A 23,681-nucleotide genomic window follows, 5' to 3' on the forward strand; every position below is an offset into this window, starting at 1 on the left:
GCACAAACACACACACACTCGTTAATTTTGATGTTGCCATATGTGCTACGGCGAGTAATTAGTACTTTTTCTTTATATGAATTTTGGTTTAAAAAAAATTGTGGTACAAATCTTGATTTTTTTTTTTGAAACACCTGAATTTTAATTATAGTTCCGGTGAGTAAGAGTGAAATGATATGTGGTTTAAAGCAGCAAATTGTGGTTTTGTTGTTATGGTGGCATGAGCAATAGATTGCCTCCATTTCCTCAATTGAATAATAATGATTAATTTATTTGCGAAACAAAAATACGAAGAACAATAGTTTGTTATAAGAAGTGTGAACTTTTACAGCCAATTTAGGGTTTTATGGTCCCTTGTTTGTTCCATAACGAGCAATATTTGATCTAAGCACATTCAGACAGTTGTCCTTCAAAGCGAGATTAATCACGCATGACGTAAAGGTGTGCAAAAACTATTATTTGACACCTCACTCTCGACAGTAAAAAATCTACATGATACAAACTCATTCGATCTTTCTATTTTTCATCAATGAGTGATGTGCTTTTTAAACCATTTCTTTTAAAAGACCAGAATAAATAATACAGCTTAAACGAGCTCATTTTTTAGGAAAAAAGAACGGGCTTTTATTTCAGATGTCTCGACCTCTCGAAAAAAAAAATCAGTACAAATATTAAATTGGATCGAGAAAAAGTTGTTGTGCCTTTTTAAATTTGGCCTTTTCTTTCTAAATTCAAGGAAAGAGATAAATTAATTAAAAGGACTGCTCATGCTAGTGAGGAAATCATTCTTTTTAGACGTCTTACAAGCCATTAGCGCAAGCAGGTTTCCAAATTCCCGATTCTCGTTATTCTACTGCCTTTCATTTGGTACGTATTATACTTGAGAGACATCAACGAGCAGAACTAAACTCTATCTACCATTCTTCGTTACAGATAAAACCTGTTTTCAGCACTGGACGGACTAATTTGAGATTAGGATACTTTACAGCTTTAGCCGCTCAAACTGTTAGATTCTGATCAAACCTATAATTTGATTAGCATTTTGTCACGCACGTCACATCGAAAGTAAAACTTGGCATGCTGAAAAATTAATGCAAATCGACGAGTCAAAAGAAAAAGCTGTCGACAGGGTCGCTTCTTCAGGTCAGCATCTTTTATTTTATCGCCAGGGCGGAGACGAAGTCGTAACATTCACTCGGACACATCACCTACTTTCCAAATACGCATACAGAACACTATCCACATAAACTTTCAAATTTATGCTTACAATGAAAATTAATGGATGTTGCGTTGACCCTTTGGCAGGTGCCAAAATGGCAAGACGATGAAACTGGAGCAGCGAAAAGGATTAAATTGATTAAGCAAGAAGTGTACGTGTCCAGCTCAGGTCTCAAGAGCGACGGGCAAGAATTTTCGCTCGTTGTCATTAGAACTGCTTGCGCAGCAATTTGATAAAGAACATTATTGACCATGTCAACGTCAACGTTGATTCCATCAGGATTAAAAAAGGATAATCCAAATTCTTCTTGGAGAAATTAACACGGAAAAATTACTTGATAATAAATAAGGCGGATAATTGACACAAGTTTTATCCGGAATACTTTTTAGACGATAGCCTCGCCACTATTTTAAAATTATTTTCCTCCAACAAGAATAATGCTTAAATTTCAATTTAATTTTAACATCCCGTCTACCATTAGAAGCGGAAAAATTGACAAAAATTGCTTCAGAACTTAATTTTAAACGAGACACTTTATTTTTAAAAATAAATCTTATAATAAGAAAGCATGAAAAATTCAGATCTCCTATGCACAAATTAAATTAGCAGGAAAATAAAATTTATGATACGCAATAGAGCTCAAATTAGTACTTTTTGCAAGGCTACTTCCAATAATTGATTTATTGTGGTCCGATGGGAAACACTTTGATTTTAAAATAAAGTCAATTTCCATAATATAGAAAGAAGAAGAATTTCTGTTTGCACAATAGGAGAAAATTCCAAACAAGTCTTGAGAATAGACGAAAATTTCCCTCTAATCGGTGCAGATCCGTTTTTCCCACAATTACTCACCTAATTACGAATAGAAAACAAGCTGTCGCAGCGAATCATCTTCTATTTTCCTGCTCAATCTGCAAGTCAAAGCAAACTCACGATTTTTAAACGCATGCAAATAATAAAAAATGCGCGTTTCAGGTAATTGCATATTCACAACGATTTATTTGGAAGGCATTTTCACACACCGACGCTCTTTACCACACGCAAATACATCAGCAGTTTGTTTTATTTCTAGTGTTTTTTTTTTCACTTTTCATATGTATATCCGTTCATGCGTGTCATATCGAGAGATGCGTGCTGCGGGAGCAGCGCGCATGCAGATTAATAACGCGTCGTGTGTAACATAAACTTTCCTCTTCTTCTCCGCGCGCCTGCTATAATCCTTTCACTCGGAATACATATTGTGACGCGACGAGTGCGCATATGCGGTTGGCGTCCTCCTTTGAGGTCCACGCGCTCCTCAATCATATCAGAGAAATCACACACACACACATATACAACACTCGCAGAAACGCGCGTGGCAGATTCTCTCACGTCCTGTGGCACTTTAATAGATATCTCGCTTAATCTAGCAGCACTTTGTTTATAGTTTCTAATTCGCGTTTTTCATAATTACACTTAATTTTATGTTACACGTTGATTTTACATAAAACGGTGCAAAATCTGCAGGTTTCCAGGATTTGTCACAACAATGTAGACAGCTTAATTGATGTTCTTTTTTTATAAAATTTGTTGGATTGGAATTTTCATTAGGGCAGTGAGATTTAGATGATCAGCTTCTGAATTGGTAATTTAAACCACCGGAAACAATTTGCAATTAGCCTTTTAAAATTGGCCAAAAATTAAACTTGATTATTCAAGCAGATGAAAAATTTAAAATGATTAAATTAAAAAATTGACTGTGAAAAACCGCAAAGGAATAATTTTTGTTTCCTCTGTCATTAAAACAGTCCCAAAAATTAACCGTCCAAATCTCACAGCCCAAAATAATTTGATTTAATTAGTCGTGCAATGCTTTGAAATCCATGATGTGATACAGTTATAGCAAAATGAGAGGAATTTAAAGAGGAATGATACTGCATAAGCCTGTAAAATGCTTGTTGCCAATGCATAAACTCGTCCCTTAGGATTCAGTTAAAGCCTAAATTGACCTAAGAAGCACTGTAATTTTTCGAGAAAATTGGCTGGAAAGTTAGCGTGCTTTTCAAATGGTAATGGCTGTCTCCTTACTTGAAATCCGATTTAATTTCAAAACCAAGAGTTTCCCCAATAAGTGGCATACACCGTTGGACAGATCTCGACGAGAGGAATCTAAATATGCCAAGAAAATATGTTCAAGCACTGTACATTTTGGAGAAAATTGGCAAAATTTGAATTTTTATGGTAGGAAGGTCAATTTTATTATTGCAAATTGTTTATCGATCAATTGTTAATGGCATCTAACAATTTAAATAATTTTCAATTGTTGCCCAGTATCATTCCACTTTAAATTATGACGTGAGCATTGAGTCTTTTTTCTGCGCTTTGAGGTGACAATTGACAGAAACAAATATTTAAAAAGGAGCCTCTCGTGTTGGAGCGTCACAGGTAAAAAAATTTGCTTGTGCTCAATAAAGAATAATTAAATCAGGCTGTTTTGTAACTGTAAGCACCGAATTCAGGAGCTGCTCTGCGCTCTACTTTTCCCACTGATTGTGATTTATTTTGGGTGCACGCGCGGAGACGTTTAATTTGGCTCGTACAATATATATTTTTTATATAAAGAAGGCATAATGCTCGCTCGTCGAAATATTAACGGTTGCGGATGTGCAAAATACAGCGGTGCGCCAAGGCGAAAAGATTTTATCTATAACGTGCGGCGCGGCAGGTGTATGCGAAGTGCAAGGCGTGTCAGCTCAAAGCTAATTACAGACTGAAAACTGACACGTATTACGACTTTTTGTATGTGCCAGCTTGGAATTTTCACGCTTGTCAATCTTTTCTTCCGAGCGGATGTTGTCTTGTTCAAAGAAAGGAAAGAAAGGGACTCGAATTGTTCAAGCACCTCAAATGCGTCTGACGGCTAATTTTTTGAAAACAAGAAACTTTTATTATTGCTTTCATTGGACGAGTGAAAACTCGTTCCCTAATTAATTAATTTAGTAGAGTGCGTTCGGTACTTTTGAAACAAGATGCTGATAAATGAAAGTTTCGCTGACCATAAAATCGACGGCACCTGCATGCATTCAGCTTTCGTTATTTGCATGTTATCTCGCGCCTGTCTGTGCTTTTATAATCTCGTCAAATTCCTAAATGAAAAAAAATCGACTCCCAGCATTTACATATTTCCGGCAGGCACTTCAACCTGCGACTTTCGCCTGTTTCAGCAGAGCAAAAAAATAAATTACAATAATTATAAATGAGCTAATAGGAATATTATAGGAGATGAGATGAATTTTAAAATAATGAATTAATATGACATTGGTAACATTATATATAGTTCTCGTCCTGATGAACTCCTGCGCACACGCAAATGTTCCCAGCAGGTCACTCACCACCTTCGAGGCTAAAAAGTTTTATCCTTTCCCTGATTCCAAGGATAATTATATTATGTTTTAGGAGATCTCACGTCAGACGAGTCTGTCGCTGTTGGAGGACCAGAAGATGAAAGTGTCGTGCCGCGAGCTGGAGCTGCCGCTGGCGGACTCATCGATGTCGTCCAGCATGTTGGCCACGTCTAGGCTGCGTCTCTGAAGGGAATCTGCTTCGTCTGCGTGAAGCACCAAGGAGGAACCTGCCGAGCTGGACGAGTCCGCGTGATCAGACTCTCGGTGCCGGCTTTCTATGTGAACCTTTTCAGGCAGAGAAAAAGGGATGAGGGATGCAATTTGGTTAAAATATTTCATTTTATTCGTTTTAATGAGAAAATTAAAAATGTTTTAACCGTATAACTTTCGTAAAACATCATTTCGTTAGCTGGTCACGAAATAAGATTTTTGAAAAATTTCATAAATGGGTTTTCAGAAGAAAAAGACACCAAGTTTGAAGAAATTGCTTGGAAATTTTCGAAATTTTGATCTCAGGGTCACGTCAGGGACAGACCCTGAAGGTCAATTTTTACCTTCATAGGTCCACCCTAGGCCCTTTTGATGTGTCTAAGCAAATTAAATACGAAAAAAATACACTTGACGAACGAGAGGCGAACTGCGCATGCGCGATCAAGCAGGTACGAGCCGGTTTTTGAACTTCAAATTCAAATTGCAGCTAAACTGTCGCGATTACACCTATGAAACTTGGTGGGCTTGTGCAGAATTTCACGGGCTACATTTCAGCCCTGAGCCCCGAAAAAATCGAATGGAGCAATCGTCCCTTAATTTTGAATTTTCTGATAAAGGTCGCGAAAGGTGACCTTGACCTTTGACCTGCGAATTTTTTGTAAATTGAAAAGTTTTTCAGGATTGAAAAGCAGGTCGGACAGTGAAAATTTCAAGGTGATATCTCAACCCAGTCAAGAGTTACAGTTCACCTTTTCGTAACGGTATTCGTTTTTCGGGGATTTTTGAGACACCGAAAAATAGGGAACACCCCCTTTCCCAAGCTTCAAACTTGGAATGTCACCATCTTTAACAAGTACCTTTTAAGCAAATATAATTGTCGCCTAAAAATTTAAATGCCAAAAAATCGACCTACAAATTCGCGGAGAACTGCTCAATTGAAGACCAAAAAATATAAAAGTACCTGGATCTGGTCAAAGTCTGCCACTTCGCCGTTGAGGCTGGAATGGTTGACCTTTGGCGTGGGGAAGGCCATGCCCTGACCGTGCAGGGACAGGGCGGTGGGGCGGCCGTTGAACCAGGAGCCCAGCTTGTGCGTGGAGGCCATCTGCGAGTGCGAGTTCATCAGGTTGATGAGCCGCTGCGGCAGCTGGAGGGACGACGCACCCACCGAGTGTTCGGAGGACACGTCGGACGTCGACTCGGTGCCCGGCGGCCGCGGCGGCTGCCGCATCTTGAGCACGAGCAGCACGACGGCCAGCGTGAGCACCGACAGGCCGCAGCAGGTGCCGACCACGATGTACGCGACGCCCTCCGCCTCCAGCCACGAGTCGTCGTCGCGCCGCGGCGCCCACGCCCGACGCACGGCCGTCGTCCCGGCGCTCGCCGACGTCGTCCACACCACCGTCGGCGTCGGAGTGGGCGTTTTCGGCCGCGGACGAGCCGTCGTCGGCCGGCGTGTCGTCGTTTTTACGGTGGTGGCGGGCACGGCCGGGACTGCAACCTGCGTCGTGAATATTATCGGGGGCTGTGTCGGGGGCGCTGGGGGTGTGATTGTCGGCGCCGGGGGCGGTGGGGTCGTTGACGCGTCGTCGTAGTAGTATTCGTCCTCTTCGCCGTCGTCTTCGTCCTCACCTTCCTCCGGCTCGATGTAGAATTGATTCTGAAATTAAATTTAAAGTGGATTAATAGGGCGATCCGACAGTTGAAAATATTTCGAGTTATTGGATGCAAAATCGAAAATTTGCAAAAAATGACCTTGCTACAGTAAAAATTCAAATTTTCTCCAAAATTTCCAGCGCTTGACCACATTTTCTTGACAGATTTCGATTCCTCTCGTCGAGATCTGTCCAACAAACCTTTTAGGGAAACTCTTTTCTGTGAAATAAAATATGATTTCAAGTAAGGAGACAGTCATCACCATTTTCGGCCAATTTTCTCAAAAATTTAGCTTAGGTTAATTTTGGCTTCAACTGAATCCTTAAGGAGTTCATGCATTGGCAACAACCACCAGGATTTTTTAGTTGCAATCCTCTTTAATTACGCGGGATGAGAATTTCTTCAGTGCTTCGAGCATAACATTAAGAAAAATCCAGCCAATTCATTTGATTTATAAAACATTTTTAAGTTTTAGATAGTAAAAATTAATATATTTTGCGAGTGTTAAAAATCTAAAAACTATTTTTAATTTGAGTAATTGCTTCTTTGATCTTTATAAACTATTTCATTGTATTTTTATTTTAAAAATAGGATATTTACAAAATCTAAATTTTGGTTGCACTAAAAAGGAAGTAAAAATACTAGAGAGACATAAATTTAAATAGCTGCATGTTCAATGTGTATCACAGTTAATGATATCGATGATAATTCAGATGTTTCATAAGTTGGGTGTTTTGTCTCAACGGTTTTTTTTCGATTGGATAATCAAAATGCTTGGAGCGAAAATTATTATAAATTATATGCCACAATTTAAATTATAAAAATCTATCCTGATGACCGATGAAAATTATTTACCTCGAATTTTTCTTTTACTTAAAAAAGCAAACTGTGCAAAATTCATTTGAGAAAATTTGATTTACATGCCAACAGTGAATAACATTTCACATTGTTGGCTATAGTAAGTGGTTCATTTTTGTGGTTCTAGGTTTTGTGTAATTTAGCAACAGTTTATTATTATTGAATTTGTCAAATTTATCGAAAAATTAAAACGGGGTTTCAATTATTTTTCCGCTTGATTTGTGCAAATATGAGGTAATTTTCGCTTCTGGGGAAATAAATCATGGTTTTCAAAGGGGAGTCAGTGCGCTCACAGATTGATTAGCATGGAAACTTTGAAGCCGATTGTCTCGCAAATTTAAAACTGAAATATTTTAGCTATTTCCCAATCATAAGCAAGTAAATATGGTACAAATATTTTTCATAACATCTGTATAGCTTTGCTTTACGAATAAAAACTATTTAAATTTTACCATATTATCATAGAATACACTTTTTGCCAAGTAAAATTCTCTTCGTTTAGTTCTGAACTATAGTAAAATGTAGCATTTTTTTTTGTTTCTCTGACTTGTGCTCATAAACCAAACTAAATATAACGATGAAAATATGAATGGGAGGTCCATCATCTCTAATTTTATCTAGTCACGTATAGTCATCTCCACAAAAGTGTTTATTGCCATTTTTCAACCTGCATGTCAAAAAGAATTGCATAGTCCTACAGCTTTCTAGGCTGGAATAATATTTTGGCCGCGTATGTGAGCGAAGAAGAAAGTAGAAAATTTGAGAGCTAATATAATAAAATATCTCTGCGGCGATGACGATGACTGTGCGCGAGTAAACATCCCGATCGTTTCTCGTAAATTGGCGGAGTGCAGTGGACCGCGAGAATCAAGCAGCTCATCAAAATAAACAGCGCGGCGTATTTACTTTTAATTAACCTACTGACGCAAATGGAGTGCGCTGTTCTCGAATTACTCGTTAATCAGCGCGCTTTGTGCGATTTTCGCTGCACCGGCCGTTACGCTTTTCGACCTTTAAAAAGCAAAAAATCAATCGCATCGACACGCTTGCAGTAATTAATCCTTGAATTTCTCAAGGCCGTGAATGAGTTTGTATCTCTCGAAAAAAAGAAATGAAGTAGAGAGGAAAATGAGTTCATCAAAGCGGAAAATGAGGCTGATTGTTTTATTGATTTTGTTAAGGCTGTAATACATTCTTTTAAATTATTGTAAGATGAGAGAGTTAAAAAGTTAGTTGTGTGTATTAATTTTCTGGAAAAGAAATCTAAGCACATTAAAATTGTGTTAAATCAGAATTGGCCAAAGGAAGAACTGTTAATATTTAAAGACCGTCTTTGACAAAATTTCTGAGCACACCAATCGATTCTTGAGGGTCGAATTAGGTAAATTGGATATTTTTCCTACCAAAAAGTGTAGCGCCCGACGTGCGAACATTTTTCCCGCCAAAACAATATGAATGCGAGAAGTGCGCATGCGTCATAGCTGGTTTGAGCACTTGCAGAGAGACCACCCGTACGAATGGCTTCTTTCTCAGATTCAGCCAGCTCTGACGCATGCACAGTTCTCGCATTCATGTTGTTTTGGCGGGAAAAAAGTTCGCACTTTTTGGTCGCAAAAATATCCATTTTACCGAATTTGACCCTCAAGAATCGATTGGTGGGCTCAGAAACTTCGTCAAAGACGGTCTTTAAGAAAATAATTGGCAGCAAAGTTTTTCAAATGCGAGCTAGCACGCGGTCTTTTTCAGAAATAATTTTAACAAACAAATAAAACCATTTTAACTGTTTCTTTTGCTTTGTCGTGCACAAATCCACTCTTAAATGAATGAAATTATTGACATCGATCAGCATTATCATTTTGGCATTTAGCAGGGCACTAACCTTTTGGACGCATACCGAATAATTTCTTGCGACCAAAATCTGGTCCAATTCGGTATATAAATCAAAATAATAACTATTCCAAGAACGTCTCCGCAGTAAAACGATTATACTAGACTCCCATAAATTACAATCGATTTGCGTGACTCATCGTCTCTTTTTAATTGAGTCTAGCTGATTTTCTCCTCTATAAAAAGCAGGTAATTGCTACCAAAAGACACAGCTTCTCAATTAATACACCGAATCCTAATGCAGATGAAATAAAAAAAGGGATTCGGACGAAAGCGAAATCGGGGCCTCAGGTGAGGAGAGCTAGTTAACACAATAATAAAACGCCGCATATTCCGGTCTGCGTGCCAGAAGCGAATTCTTTTTCCCGTCTTTTCTCTACTGACGAAAATTGCCTCGAACAGATGGCACCCCGGCGTAAAAATGCAAATATTTAGAAAGTGGTTGTTATTTAGACAATGTACACGCAATTACCAGATATAAAACGCGCACGTGCCACGGCTAGATTTTCGCATTACTTCATATATTTGCGCAGTTTAACATTGAGCAGAGAGGCTCGTCGCGTGATGCCGCGCATTTGGCCACCGCTGACAAAAGGGACGTGAACACGCGCAATATTGTTGCTGCCATTGTGCAAGTCATTGCAGAAAAAAGCAATAAACTTTCTTCGCGTGATATTTTTGCTTGATCCCCATTGTATTTTTCTGTTCCATTTTGACAAAATTACTTAAGTATTTTGCAGCCACCACAATCCTGGCAGGGATTAAAAAGATACAATACCCGGACATCAATCATTTTGCTGTTCGAAATAGCTTTAATAATTAACGTTTCTTCCTGAACGTGTACATATTGCTAAAATCCAGAGAAAGCTAGTTAAAAGTTTTAAGTGAGACTAATTATTTTGCCAAATGAAATTAAAATTGGATTCAAGAAACGGAATATATGTGGTAACAAAAGTTACTTAATCATTTATGCCAATTAAATGCTAGAGAGATTTTTAACTGCGTTTGTGCGGTTTTTGGCAACACGAAATACGCAGGCTAATTGGCCGTTTTGCACTGCTCAAGCAGTGGAACAGATTCGGCACCAAATGCGTCAACCAGACAATTTCCACGACTTTATTATTATCATTTTGTGAAACCGTTAGTGAATAAAAATTAAAAATTACGCCTCAGGTGCAGTTCTAGTTCTACTTAATGTATTGTAAACTGTCATAAACAAATTAGTGCATTTGGCCAAAACGGGAGCGCACGGTTGCATTTTACAGACATTCTGGTAATAAAAAAATCATTTTTTTTTTAATTCTTGAATAGGTTGAACTGGTTTGGAGAGCTATTAAAAAAAAACACCCACTAAATTGACTTTCTAAATAGTACAAAAATATTTCTTCAATTGTGCTCCTTGATCCATGTCCTTTTTAGAAGTAAACCCTACCTCCAGCCCACTAACAATTTATTTTGAAAATGTCAGTTTGTGAACAATATTTTATAAAATATAATTTTTTAATCGTACACCATAGTTAAATATGTGAAATTTTCCGTAACAAATAATTTTAGTAGACTTTAAATAGAGTCTAAATTAGTTAAAATATATTTAATTTACTGATCAAAAAAGATATAAGCAAAGAAAAAGCAACGGAAAACAAAAGATGCCTGTTATACCGCACACCCGTTGTAATACGTCAAAAATAATCGTTTAATTATTGAAATAGGTGCGATAAAACTTTTTTCATAGTGTGTTCAGAGCCTTTTTTGCAGATTTTTTTAATTAAAAGTTTTAAAGATTTAATTTGCGGTGAAATATAGCAGTGAAAGGTGCATGCTTTGTGATTAGCTTAATAGTTTTTTACCTTATGAAATAATTAATGCTTTTTATTAAATAGCGGAAAGTAATGTGACGCAAAATGTAACTTTAAAATATGTCTGGCAGACTCTGGTGATTCATTCAACTTCAAACAACAGTTTTTCTCTTATTGGTGGAATCTGAACGATTTTGCAAATACCAAAATCAAATGCCAAATTTATTGAATTGGTTTAAAAAAAACAAATAAATTTTCAACTAGCAAAAAAACTTATTGTTTTTTCTTTTTAAATTTTGTTCCAAAACCTGTACAGTATTTTTTACTATAATTATGATAAATCTATCTTCAAAAGGTTCGGAAAGGCTGTAAAATTTTTATTTGTGTCAATTAGTATTTTTGAATTATAATGGTCTAAAAACTATAATCGCCGTATTTTTTCACACCAATATAACAACAATTAAGTCCGCCAGAATAATTCAAGACAATGTTTCTCACCCATGAAAACCAGAGTTTGCACCACACCACGATTGTTTTTTATCCATAAAGTCAATAAGTAAGAAATTTACATTTTTCTTGAGAAAAATTATTGATCATTATCATTATGACGTATGAGAAGGAGGAAATTATGCTTATGGCTAAAAGTAATATTAATCTCTTTGCGTGGAACAGGAGTTTATATTGTTTCTTTAATTTCTAATTTAAATTAAATTAAATTAAGATGAGTGGATTTTTTTTCTCTTTTAAAAATAAAAATTATTATTTATTAAAAAATAAAAATTAAGTTTAACACACAAATTTAACAATATCTTAAAGAATTTAATAAATTAACATGTTTAATGAGAGTTTTGTGAAAGAAAATCATAATATATGTTTGGTTTCTTTTTAAAAATGCCAAGAAATAAATGTTAAGTCTTCTGCATTTAGCTTACTGAATTTCCCCTTTTTTAGAGCTAAATTTACTAGAGATTTTTTACAACCTCTTTAATGAGGAATGATACTGGAAAATCCTGGAAAATGCTTGTTGCCAATGCATAAACTCATCCCTTAGGATTCAGTTAAAGCCTAAATTGACCTAAGGAGCGCTGTAATTTTTGAGAAAATTGGCTGGAAAGTTACCGTGCTTTTCAAATGGTAATGGCTGTCTCCTTACTTGAAATCCGATTTAATTTCAAAACCAAGTGTTTCCCCAATAAGTAGCATACACCGTTGAACAGATCTCTACGAGAGGAATCGAAATATGCCAAGAAAATATGTTCAAGCACTCAAAATTTTGGAGAAAATTGGCAAAATTTGAATTTTTATTGTAGGAAGGTCATTTTTTTACTATTGTTGAACAAATTGTTTATCGGTCAATTGTTTAAGGCATCCAACAATTCAAATAATTTTCAATTGTTGCCCAGTATCATTCCACTTTAAAACTAAAATATTTTTAAAAACACTTTCTGCAAGAATCAACCCCTTACCAGATCGCTGGGCCGCTTATTGGCGCTGGCCGATCCGTTCAACTTGCGGAGGTCCATGCTGGTGTAGTAGACGACCTCGGAGAGCTCCTTCTGCGTCAGCAAAGGGTCGGTGTTGACGGGCACGGCCATGGCGGCAACGAAGCGCAGTGGCACCTGCCGCGAGGGAAAACGCACCCCCGGTGGCCAGGCTACCATGAATTTTTTCGGCTCGGGGCCGTCGACGCGACGCTGCGCGCCGTAGTCGGGCGCCAGAATCACGAACGGATGCAGCGAGGAGGCCGCCGCGGCCGCCAGCACGGCGGCCGCCACCACCACGAGCCGGCCGTACATGCCAGCCACACAAACATAACACTGCACCCACACGCTCTACGCCGACGATTCGGCTCGACTGACACTAAGATGCGAACGGCAGCCAGCGAGAAGCGAGACTCAGGAGGAAATCGCCGTCCCCTCCACTCCACTGGGACTTTCTTCTTGCGCCTCAGGACACTGCATCTGCCGCTTCTCTTCAACGGAATATAATTATTATTATAATAACCATTATTGTAATTTTATTTCAATTCACGGTTTCGGCGGTGTCAAGATAATCTGAAGAAATTTCACACCATATGCATTTATCCGAAAAGTTATTTTCGCTGAATTTTAATTTTTGTATAATTTACGGGACATTTTTGGTGAATTATGAGGCTGAAAAAATTAATTTTCAACGTTTAAAGTATGCGTTGAACTCAATCGAATGAACACCAAATTTCAGGCCATCGGTCAAGGTCACCAAATTAATTTTTTAATTTTTTTTAATTTTAAAAACCAGCGCCATACTTTTTAAAAATCCAAAACGCCCTTCAAAAGTTGTCTCAGGATGCGTGTGAACTGGTGCAAAAATTTCAAGGTGGAGTTTTTGGCTACATTTTTAAAAATTCAATTTGAAATCTCAAAAAACTCAAAATTTTACAAATGTTGTTAACGCCAAATCTCGGGTTCTAACAGTCAGAAATGCAAAAACTGCAACTGTTGGACTTGGCTTGACTTCCCCTGGTGAGCTGAATAGATTTTAGGGTGCTCACTCGTTACCCCTATTGGATATTTCATCCCTAAGTCGAAAAGTGAATATTTTAATTCGTTTTGCGATTTTTTACTCCTTATAATTAGGGTTTGCCAATTTTTCAATCAGCGAAGATGCACCGCTTGCTTTTTACGCAAAAACCAGATGGAAAAATCTACCAGTTTTAGGGTATTCTGCATTTTTCCGAATTAAACCCCGAAAAGGTCACATTTCGCACCACAAGAACGGAAATTTTGTAAAAAAAACGATTTTTTTAGAGTTTTTGGTCTTTTGCGTATTTGATTAAACTTGTGACATTTTTACTGATTTGTAAAAATCCCTATTTTTGGACATCCGCATCATGAGAGTTTTTAGATTTCAATAAAATTTTATGTGTTTCGGAAAAACCCGCAAAAAACAGTTTGCAATTCAGTGGGTTTTCCTGGAAAATGTGGGTTTTTGCGAATATCTAGGATTTGGAAATTTGAACACAGGTGTAAAATGCATTTAATACAGTTTTGAAAGAGTATAAGATCCAATTTTGTAAGCTTAGTTCGCGTTTGCCACAAAAACATTAATGAATAACAAGTAATAAAATACGACACACGATTATATTACAGTCACATAAAAACATTAAATCCTTTGAAAGCTCAATTCAGCTTCTATAATATAATCGTGGTTCAAATCGCAGTTTGTTTATCGTTGGCCTACCACGTGAGTGCTTGAAGGGCAAATTTAGAATCCTCTTCTCATTATATGTATAAATATTTCTCTTTCACAACCCACTTGTGGATCACTATACTGTAGGGGCTGTCTCACTGCACGCAACATGCTCTTCACACATTTCTTTTGTTTCCTGACTATTTCCATTTTGATCCTTGGTGTTGTCACGACGTCACCTGTCCAAAATGATACGAAGTTGGACTCATCAGAAGAATCCGATGCTACTGTGAACTGTTTTATATGCATTGGGCGGGTCTGCCCCAAAGGCCAAAAATGGGTAGTCAGGAAATGTGTTTAAATGGCTAAATATTCACGTTAGAAGGTAACAGCAACACATTTTTCAGAATTGCATGATTTTGTTCAAATTTGATGGATTTAATTATTAAATAATTTGATTTTCAGGTTGCGTACGTGGACACTGGACAGATCGCTCAAATTCTACTTTACAAATTTTGTGTCGTCACACAATAATTTTCTTTTGATGTGTAGAAAAACTGGAAATTGAATTCAAATAAATTAAGGTATGAGAAATCGTTAAACCTAATTATATTTTTCATTAAACGCCTATGTAACAAAATTATTATATTGGAATTTAGGTAATTACGTGAGGTGATATGGTTTTTTTTAGTCAAATAAATTTAAATGACATTTAAAAATTAAAGCAAGTTTAATTTGCTTTTTCCACCAAAAAAATTAATGAATAAAATGTACTAAAACATGATACACGATATAATAGCTCTATATTATATAGTCCCATATAAAAACATTAATAAATGTGATAGATATAGGAGAAATCTGCACGTATTAGTGCAGACACATAAAACTCTGCATAAAAATTGTCCAACTTATTTGTGCCCTTTAGTAACCACAAATGTATGATGTTAACCCGTTTGACAGGACACGAGCGCACCGAATGAAACTGTCAGTCCCGTTTGTAAGTGTTGAAGTGCCCGAAAACTTTTCAAGTTCAAAACTACCGCCTGTGGAACGACCTCCCACCGAATTTGTGCCTGAACGAAAACCTAAGTAACCTTCAAAGAATTCCTAAAAGATAAGTTCCTCAAGAAATATTGAACCACCTCTCTTTTAAAAATTGTGTTTAAACTGAAATTATTTTGTCCGATGTATGGGGCAAAATAGCCTTGCAGAACCATAATAAAGATTAATTTGAAACTAAATCCTCCAAAAAAAAGCTCCATTCAGCTATATTACAATATGGTCGTGGTTCAAATCGCAGTTGGTTTTTATCGCTAGCCTACCACGTGACGTGCTTAAAGGGCAATTTAGAGTCCTCTGCTCATTCTACGCTCATTCTACAATGTATTTCTCATTCACAACTCACTTGGCTGTCTCGCTGCACACAACATGCTCTTTAAACATTTCTTTTGTTTCCTGACCATTTCCATGTTGATCCTTGGTGTTGTCACGACGTCACCTGTCCAAGATGATACGAATTTAGACTCATCAGAAGAATCCGATGCTACTGTGAACTGTTTAACATGCTCTAGGGTCTGCCCTAAAGGCAAAAGATGGACAGGAAGGAGATGCGTCACCGCTACAGTCTAAATATTCATGTTGGAAGGTAACAGCAATTAATTTTTACAGTATTGCATGATTTAGTTCAAATTTGACGGATTTAATTATCAAATAATTTGTTTTTCAGGTTGTGTGGACAGATTGCTCAAATTCTACTTTGCAAATTTTGTATCGCACGCAATAATTTTATTTTGATGTGCAATGCTGGATTGTGTAGAAAAACTTGACATTGAATTTAAATAAATTAAAGTACGATAATATAACGTTAAACCGAATTATATTTTTCATTAAACCCAAACAAAAATTAATATTTTGGTAAATACGGAAGGAAATATTGTGCTGCATCCGCTTTTGTTTTGTCAAATTGATTTAAATGACATTTAAAAATTAAATAGGCAAAAATGAAACTCCCTAAACTATACAACAATGCTCATCAAAATTTGCTCCAGTTGAATGTATTACATTATTTGCTGGCCCTAATTCATTTATCTAACGCAGTAAGTCAGAAGAGGTCGCGCGGGTCACGGTTTTCAGACGTGGTTATTATTATATAAGCCTTGCTATACATATTTTCAGTCCCTTCTTAAACGGTGTCTATTTCATTTTAAATCCGGATCAAGGGCTACCAACATGCTCTCCAGAGGCATTTTCCTCATCCTGGCACTTTTATTTTTGATCCTTGGTGCTGTCACAACGTTGCCCGTTGGAGATGATGCGATTTCGGACACCTCGGAATCGGACGAGGCCGCCAAACCAGATCAATACTGTATTTCTTGCGAACTAACCCGTCTGTCAAAATGTCCTAGAGGCAAAAAAAGAGAAGGCAGGAAATGTGTCAATGCAGGAGCCAGGAATTAAGGTAAACAAAAACAAATTCAATATTACTTTATGGTTTTGAACAATTTGTTCATGTTTGGATAGTTTAAAAAATCATCTCTGTTCTTCCAGTTTGCTTAAAGATAGTTTGATGGATGAAATATTTCCGGAAAAAGGTAAACGAAGAGCAAGGCTTCCCACAAGACCTTTTATTAGTTTCTATCTATGTGATTTCATGGTATAACACAATATACGCTGCAAGAAAGTGATATATTTAATTGTTTAATTAATAAAAAAAATGTTTTAGCTTAAAATAGAAGAATCTTAAATTAAAAAGATAACTTTTATTTTAATCATTCATTGAGTGTCTTTTTTTATTTCAATCACTTTGCGAGAATTACCACATTTCCTATCAGTGCTAGCTAATTTTGCAATGCGGGAAATTGCGCCATTCTCTTTTTGCGCAAGAAATAATCTAGTAATAAACCTCATTTACTGTCATTTGCGTTTTTCCGAATGACACCGAAGAAAGTCAAATTTTGCACCAAATAAGAAAGAGTTTGTTCAATGTGGTAAAAAGCTCTTTTTAAATAAAACAAAACTAATTTTTTAAATCTTTAAATTGCGAAAAAACATAAAAATGCAATGCTTAAGGGTGTTTTGGATAAATGAAAGTTATCCTCTACTGGTAAAATAGTCTAACACCATTTTACTCGCGTGATTCAAGGATGAGACAAAATTCAGAATCAAAAAATGGCTCATGAATAGCAAAAGGATGACATCAGCATGCATCGCATTTAATGACCTTGATTTGTTTTGGCAAATAAGTCGGATATCACGGCAATCAAACAAATTAAAAAAAAAAGAAAAAAGTTTACCAAATAAACTAATGTTTTGCAAGAATTCTCAGGCCTGCTTCTTAATTAAATCCTCTTTTCATAATTTACAGCCCAACATATTTTTAGAACTAATTGTTAATTTTGTATCGACTTATTTTTTAATAAACTAAGACACAGTGGCTAGTTCAATATTCCCAAGATCAAATGAAAAAAACGCGGATATGAAAAATGACAGTAGTTGTTAAAGATCTCTAATCCCTTTTTTATTGGCGCGTGTGGGAAAAATGCGAGCTTCATATATACGGACTTCTTGACTTTATTCAAGCGGTCTGGTCAATGACTATGATGAGAAAGCACCTTTCCACGCCACGCTCAACTTCATTCAGACAAATTACCTTCCTCATCTGCACAAAAATGCTCTCGTGTGCAGGTAGAGAGTGAGAAGAGTGCAACAGCAGCAGCAGCTTGGGTGACAGACGAGAGCACTCTGCTTCTGACAAGCGCACCTTCCTGTTTAGGAGTGTGTTATAGTGTTGTTGTGATCATTTTTTTTCTTTGTAAGGCTGCAACAACGGCAATTACAGGGATTGAGAGAAATTGCGTTGTGAAACGCAGCTCTAATGGGTATTAATTGTCGGGGAAGATGGAAAGGAGAGTAGCTCTGGCAATATGATAATCCTAACGCGCAATCGTCATTGACACCGTCGTAAAAAAAAGGAGATAAATTTATTGATTCGTGTCAAGTTTTATCGATTGTTGCAGGTGATAAAATAAATAAATAAATCGCGCTTCCTTTCAAAAATTTTACGATAGCTATATATTTTCAATATTGCAATGTTAATCATCACTGCTGTGACAATTTTATTTCTCAGCTTCCAATCGTTGCCGGACATCAATTGATTAAAGAGGAATGATACTGCAAAAGCTTGGAAAATGCTTGTAGCCAATGCATAAACTCGTCCCTTAGGATTCAGTTAAAGCCTAAATTGACCTAAGGAGCGCTGTAATTTTTTGAGAAAATTGGCTGGAAAGTTAGCGTGCTTTTCAAATGGCAATGGCTGTCTCCTTACTTGAAATCCGATTTAATTTAAAAACCAAGAGTTTCCCCAATTAGTGGCATGCACAATTGGACAGATCTCGACGAGAGGAATCGAAATATGCCAAGAAAATATGTTCAAGCACTGTACATTTTGGAGAAAATTGGCAAAATTTGAATTTTTATTGTAGTAAGGTCCTTTTTACTATTGCAAATTGTTGAACAAATTGTTTATGGCATCCAACAATTCAAATAATTTTCAATAATTCCACTTTAAAATGGTTAAATTTTGTATTATTTGAATATGTATATTTTTTCTACTTTTGTGTGTACAAATGTCCATCATGAACAAACAGCATTATTATTGCGAGCCGCATGCATGCATCATTTAATTTCGCAATCAGCAAGCGCCAACAATGGAGATTATCCAATCCTTTTCTCACTCACACGCATCACCGCTCGCTCAAAATGCAGAGACGCGGGGCTGGCGTGTAAATATACTGCTCGCGGGCCATTGTTGTCGCATTCGGCGATTATGGACAATTGAAATCCGTGGCGCGCGTGAAAGAGGCATCCAGTAAGTGAAAATGCTGACAAGCCGCCGCCGCGCGGCGAGGAAGTACACAGTGCATTAATGAGGTGGTTTTGCCGGCAAATAAATCACGCGATTTATTCTCAGGATTTCTCTCTTTCCGCCGCCGATCGTCGCGTGCGGTGAGAAATCGACGATTTGCCGCCGCTGCTTCTCTTTCCATCCGCGACGCTGAGTGAGCTAGGCACCGAAGGAGCATTGCATATCCAACGCCGTCGTGTCTTCCTACTTTACAATAAATTGGTTGCGCAAGAATCAGTTGTGCGGTAATGAGACAATTCAATTTCCTATATAAATTGAATTTTCGGACTAAATCAAATCATCAATTTCTGAGATTGTTTGTGTATTTATTCATATATGAAATAATTGAGTCCCGCTCGGTCATTGCATTTGCTTGTCAAGAGCTTCATTTTATTTTCATATATTATAGTAAAAAAGGATAAGAATTTAAAAGGTAAATGGGTATTTTTTCAGGATAAAAAAATTGATAAAATTACAATCATGGGTGCTACTGCTTTTTGTGTTTTATCTCAAAATCTCAGAGCTCAAAATTTTTTATTTATTTATTAGATGGAAGAAACAAGGAAATTTGAAGCCAAAAAAATATCTCGCACGTTCTCGTACTGGATAATAGCTGCTGGGACCTTTTGGTCTCGGATCAGCAGTGCTTAACCTGAGAAATAAAATCGTAACTGCCGATGGATTTGCCTCAAACTGGCTGCAAAATGATTGCGTGGTATTTTTCTCAAATTGAAATTTTCGGCAAAATGTTGACAATTTTTTGGGCCTGTTTATTCGGAGTAAAAATAAAAATTGAATTTCTTTAACCATGCATAAATCTTTCAATGAAAAATACTGACTATATCTTTTATTTTTCAAAATATTTATAATTAATACAAACAGAGCAAAACAACTTCTTTGAACGACGCAATGGTAGGTGTCAGAATTTCGTGATAAATTTTTATTAATCTCTATAGAACCCCTTTTGTCTGCTCCAGTGTAATCTAGAGGGTTGGAGGGCACTTCTCATATATACATTTTGGTTTAGCTGTGTCGCAGAATTTCGCAACAGTTATTTATATTTAATATCGATATAATTACCATTTAATCTTAAGGAACAAAATGGATTAAGATTGCATGCGTCCGAATGAGGCAATCGAGATTTTACATTAAGAGGAAAAGCTGACAGAGAGTTAAGTCGAATGGATTAAAATAAATTAAAGTAAAGCTCCAAAATTATCAATGACACCAATTTTGAGCACGGAAAATAATGTAGACCTAAAAACCAGCTCACATGAAAAACGGGTTACGGCTGAAATCCCGTCTTAGAAAGATTTTCTCGTAAAAGACCAAAACTTCTTACTATATTTGAAATTTTAGAATATCTTTAAACCAAAAACAACAAAATTAATTTGAAATGAAAAGATATGTGACCATCCCTGGTGTTTCTTGAGTGGAAACTTCATCTCACATAATATATAGAGCAAAAAATATTTAATTTTTATTTTTAGACTAATATTTTTTAAAATTTCTCAACTTTGTTTTCCGAACACTTCTTCTCCGCGCAAGGTTTAGTGTTCGAACTCGCGGCCAGGACCAATTTTTGCCAGCCAAAGATGTAGTGGCCGATCGTGGCGCCCAGAACGACGGCAATGAAGAGCCAAACGTTGTAGTACATGACGATGAGCATCAAGAAGTAGCTGAGAATCACCTGAACGACGTGCAGCCCAGTTTGGATCAAGTGGGCCTTGCCAAAGATCAGTTTCCTTTGTGAATAAAATATATTGTGAATCCAGAGAACTCATTAAATACACCAGTTTTATAAGCTCTTAGTGTTCGAAGCCGCCAACAGATGGCACCACCGTATACCCTCGAAATAAATTTTATTTTAATGCACTTCCGCTGCGATTTCAGACTCAATTCTGCCACTGTGGGTTCTTTATTTAACGTGCTTTCTTTTGACGTGCTGAAAACCAAAATCGGTTAAGCCAATAGCCGTAGAATAAAAAAAACTAGATTTTTAAACAAAAAATATTTTCCGACGTTTCTACCGCGAATGGCTGGACTGATTTTTGTTTTCAGCACGACAAAAGAAAATATATTAAGTGAAGAATGTACAGTGGCAGAATTGAGTCTGAAATCGCAGTGGAAGTGCATTAAAATTAAATTTATTACAAAAATATACGGTGGCGCTTTTAACAATAAGCGCTTATGCAACTGGTGAATTAACTCTTCTTACATTGCAGGCAAATTTTCGGTTTTCTTCTTCTGCCCGTCTTTCCAGAACAGATGCTCTCTAAAAGAGGAGAATTATATATATTTATTATATTTACATTTTTGAGTAAAACCTTAATGCTTTGAGTCCCTCGTAAAGAATGGCCATTCCAATTATTCCAAACATGGAGCCGATCAAAGTCTCAACACTCCTAACTTTCCACGAGTCAAAAAGGACGTTTTCACAGTAGCCAAGGTGGAAGGACATCTGGAAATTCGCGTTTTTTGAAAATTTATGTTCGAAAAATAGGAAATACAGCTCAACAACCTCTTATTTACTGATTTTCTTATCGAATCAAAAAAGAGGACACATATTTTGAAAGTAAACAAGAATAATGCCTTACTGCCATCATGGTGTGGCCCATGTCGAAGTGCATGCAAGGGTCTTCCGACTCCATCTCTGTCGTGCGGCGGTCAACTGTCACGGAGTAATCTGAGTGAGGTTGTCTCTTCTCCCTCAAATATATATACAGGACGTCTGTCCGCGATAAGCTCCTTCATTGAATGAACGATTAACACTAAAATTTTTATCTACTCAAATAACCTTAAAATTTTGATTGTTAACCCGTTTTTTTGGATAAAATTTCCGGTACAAATCGATTGCATATAATGATAATTTATTATGTTTGTGTTGCACAATTTTGTGTAGAACATAATTATGCATAATTTTAAATTAAATGCTAGTCAATTTGCATCAAAATAGTTTTATTTGAATAAATTTGCATGTACTTTATTTAATTGATTTTACTCACACCAAAAATACAAACAAAAATATAATTTTCTTTATTTTATTGTGCGTATGTCTCTTTAACTATTGACTTTTGATCTGCAGGTGGTGGTATTAATATATCTGATTTTAATTTGCGCACGGCACTAATGATTTTAATATAAAATTTTGCACACGACACCATTGATTATTTTTGCACACGGCTTGTTTGTTAATTGTCTTTAATCTCATTTAGTGCCTTAGTGATCGCGAGAGGTAGACATAGATAAGTCTCGACGACTCTCGAGGACTTCGCGCTTCCACAGGCTTGAGAAAAACTGCGCTTATCGGAGTAAATGATCTGCGATTTACACATCATGAAAAATTCCGTATCGGAAATCAGGAAGTATTCTAAGTAAATATTGAGCAGACAGATTCGCTTTTACTCCCACAAGTTCACTGGACTAAATATATACTTAGCTTTTAAATTTGCTGTTAAAAAATAAAATTATTATACATACATCTTTGTTGGTTCATTTCCGGATTTTGTACATTTAATAAATCTCCAGTTTTTCCGGCTTTGCATAAAAATTTTCGGGCCAATGCAATATTTTTTCGGGATTCCATTAAATTTTCGGGTCTCTTCATTTTTTTTCGGGTGATGCCAGGCGACCCAATAAGTTTTATTTAATTTTCGGGCTTGAAGGAAATGTATTCAGGATTTAAAATTAATATATCCATGCTCGCAGTGTATAATTTTACTTTGTCTCCGTTTAATATAGGTTGCTAAGAGGAGCCTCCTCAATCAATAAAAAGACGAAAAAGACTATAACACCTCTCTCAATAGTGATAAGATTAAGCAAGCATTTCCCACACTACGTGCCGCGTCTCAGTGTTGCTATATTGGGGACAATAAAAGAGGCCTTCAAGGTAATTTATTGGTATTGGTAAAACTTGAGTTTTTGACGTCCAATCAAAAAATTTAAATTTAGTTAACGGAAATATTGATTCTATTAGAATTATAGGAGGTTGAATTTCTACTGCAGAACTTAGCAAAAATACCAAAGATTATGTTTAATGGTTTTTATTAATGCATTATTGTTGTAAATAGAAGTTCACAGAAAACCTCTGGTTCACGTGATTAGAGAGCATTTTTTATTAATTTATTTTTGAAGATTATGTAGGTGTGGCGAGAGAGATCGAGTTCATACTTTTGGTGTGTATGCGCTCAACATTAATTTTCAACAATCAACACATTGTTAGATTTTAAATAAAAGGCGAAAGAAGATTCGGTGACAAGTATTCACCAACCAGAGGCTGACAAGATCTGAAGAAGACGAGCCAGGGCCGAGTCAGTGACACGCAGCCATCCAAATCCGCCAATAAACTACCTTTTTATATGGAAGGTCATTCTCATTTAGACATATTCATTGAAATTATTGTTCCTGTAGCTTTTCTTCAACATCTTCTAGATTCCTGTTGCGTGTTAAGTATAATGTTTGCATTTATTAGGAATTAAAAAAAGTCTTTTGACTCTTTTGTCACAGTATTTATTGCATCTTTCCTGACTAGATACACATGCAGCTTTAATTACTTACAGAATAAATTATTGAGCAAGAATACGAAAAATTTCTAGGAGTGA

The 23,681-nt window shown here is 36.5% G+C and overlaps 2 protein-coding genes and 1 long non-coding RNA gene across 4 annotated transcripts; 1 reads left to right on the plus strand and 2 right to left on the minus strand.

Annotated features, from left to right (window-relative positions):
* Positions 1-2,022: 2,022 nt before the first annotated feature.
* Positions 2,023-12,862, minus strand: LOC135946633 (uncharacterized). Its single transcript, XM_065494935.1, has 3 exons — positions 12,476-12,862; positions 5,774-6,472; positions 2,023-4,887 (listed from the first exon to the last, which is right to left on the minus strand). The coding sequence occupies exons 1-3, from the start codon at positions 12,803-12,805 to the stop codon at positions 4,666-4,668; spliced, it is 1,251 nt and encodes a 416-aa protein (XP_065351007.1). The 5' UTR covers positions 12,806-12,862; the 3' UTR covers positions 2,023-4,665.
* Positions 12,863-14,293: 1,431 nt separating this feature from the next.
* LOC135946265 (uncharacterized) lies at positions 14,294-16,051 on the plus strand. 2 transcript variants are annotated; one of them, XR_010575505.1, is made up of 4 exons: positions 14,298-14,562; positions 14,643-14,761; positions 15,138-15,822; positions 15,904-16,051. It is a non-coding gene; the product is annotated as an uncharacterized LOC135946265 (long non-coding RNA). The 2 variants fall into 2 exon arrangements; XR_010575504.1 differs by having other exon boundaries at positions 14,294-14,562; positions 14,643-15,822.
* A 4,493-nt stretch (positions 16,052-20,544) lies between these two features.
* On the minus strand, positions 20,545-21,780 carry LOC135945844 (protein SLC31A2-like). The gene is made up of 4 exons (XM_065493754.1): positions 21,678-21,780; positions 21,408-21,541; positions 21,299-21,355; positions 20,545-20,825 (listed from the first exon to the last, which is right to left on the minus strand). Exons 1-4 carry the CDS (start codon positions 21,729-21,731, stop codon positions 20,582-20,584), a joined length of 489 nt encoding a protein of 162 aa, XP_065349826.1. The 5' UTR covers positions 21,732-21,780; the 3' UTR covers positions 20,545-20,581.
* Positions 21,781-23,681: the final 1,901 nt, after the last annotated feature.

The sequence above is a fragment of the Cloeon dipterum genome, chromosome X (genome assembly GCF_949628265.1).
Source record: "Cloeon dipterum chromosome X, ieCloDipt1.1, whole genome shotgun sequence".
In the NCBI taxonomy this organism is placed as follows: Eukaryota; Metazoa; Arthropoda; class Insecta; order Ephemeroptera; family Baetidae; genus Cloeon; species Cloeon dipterum.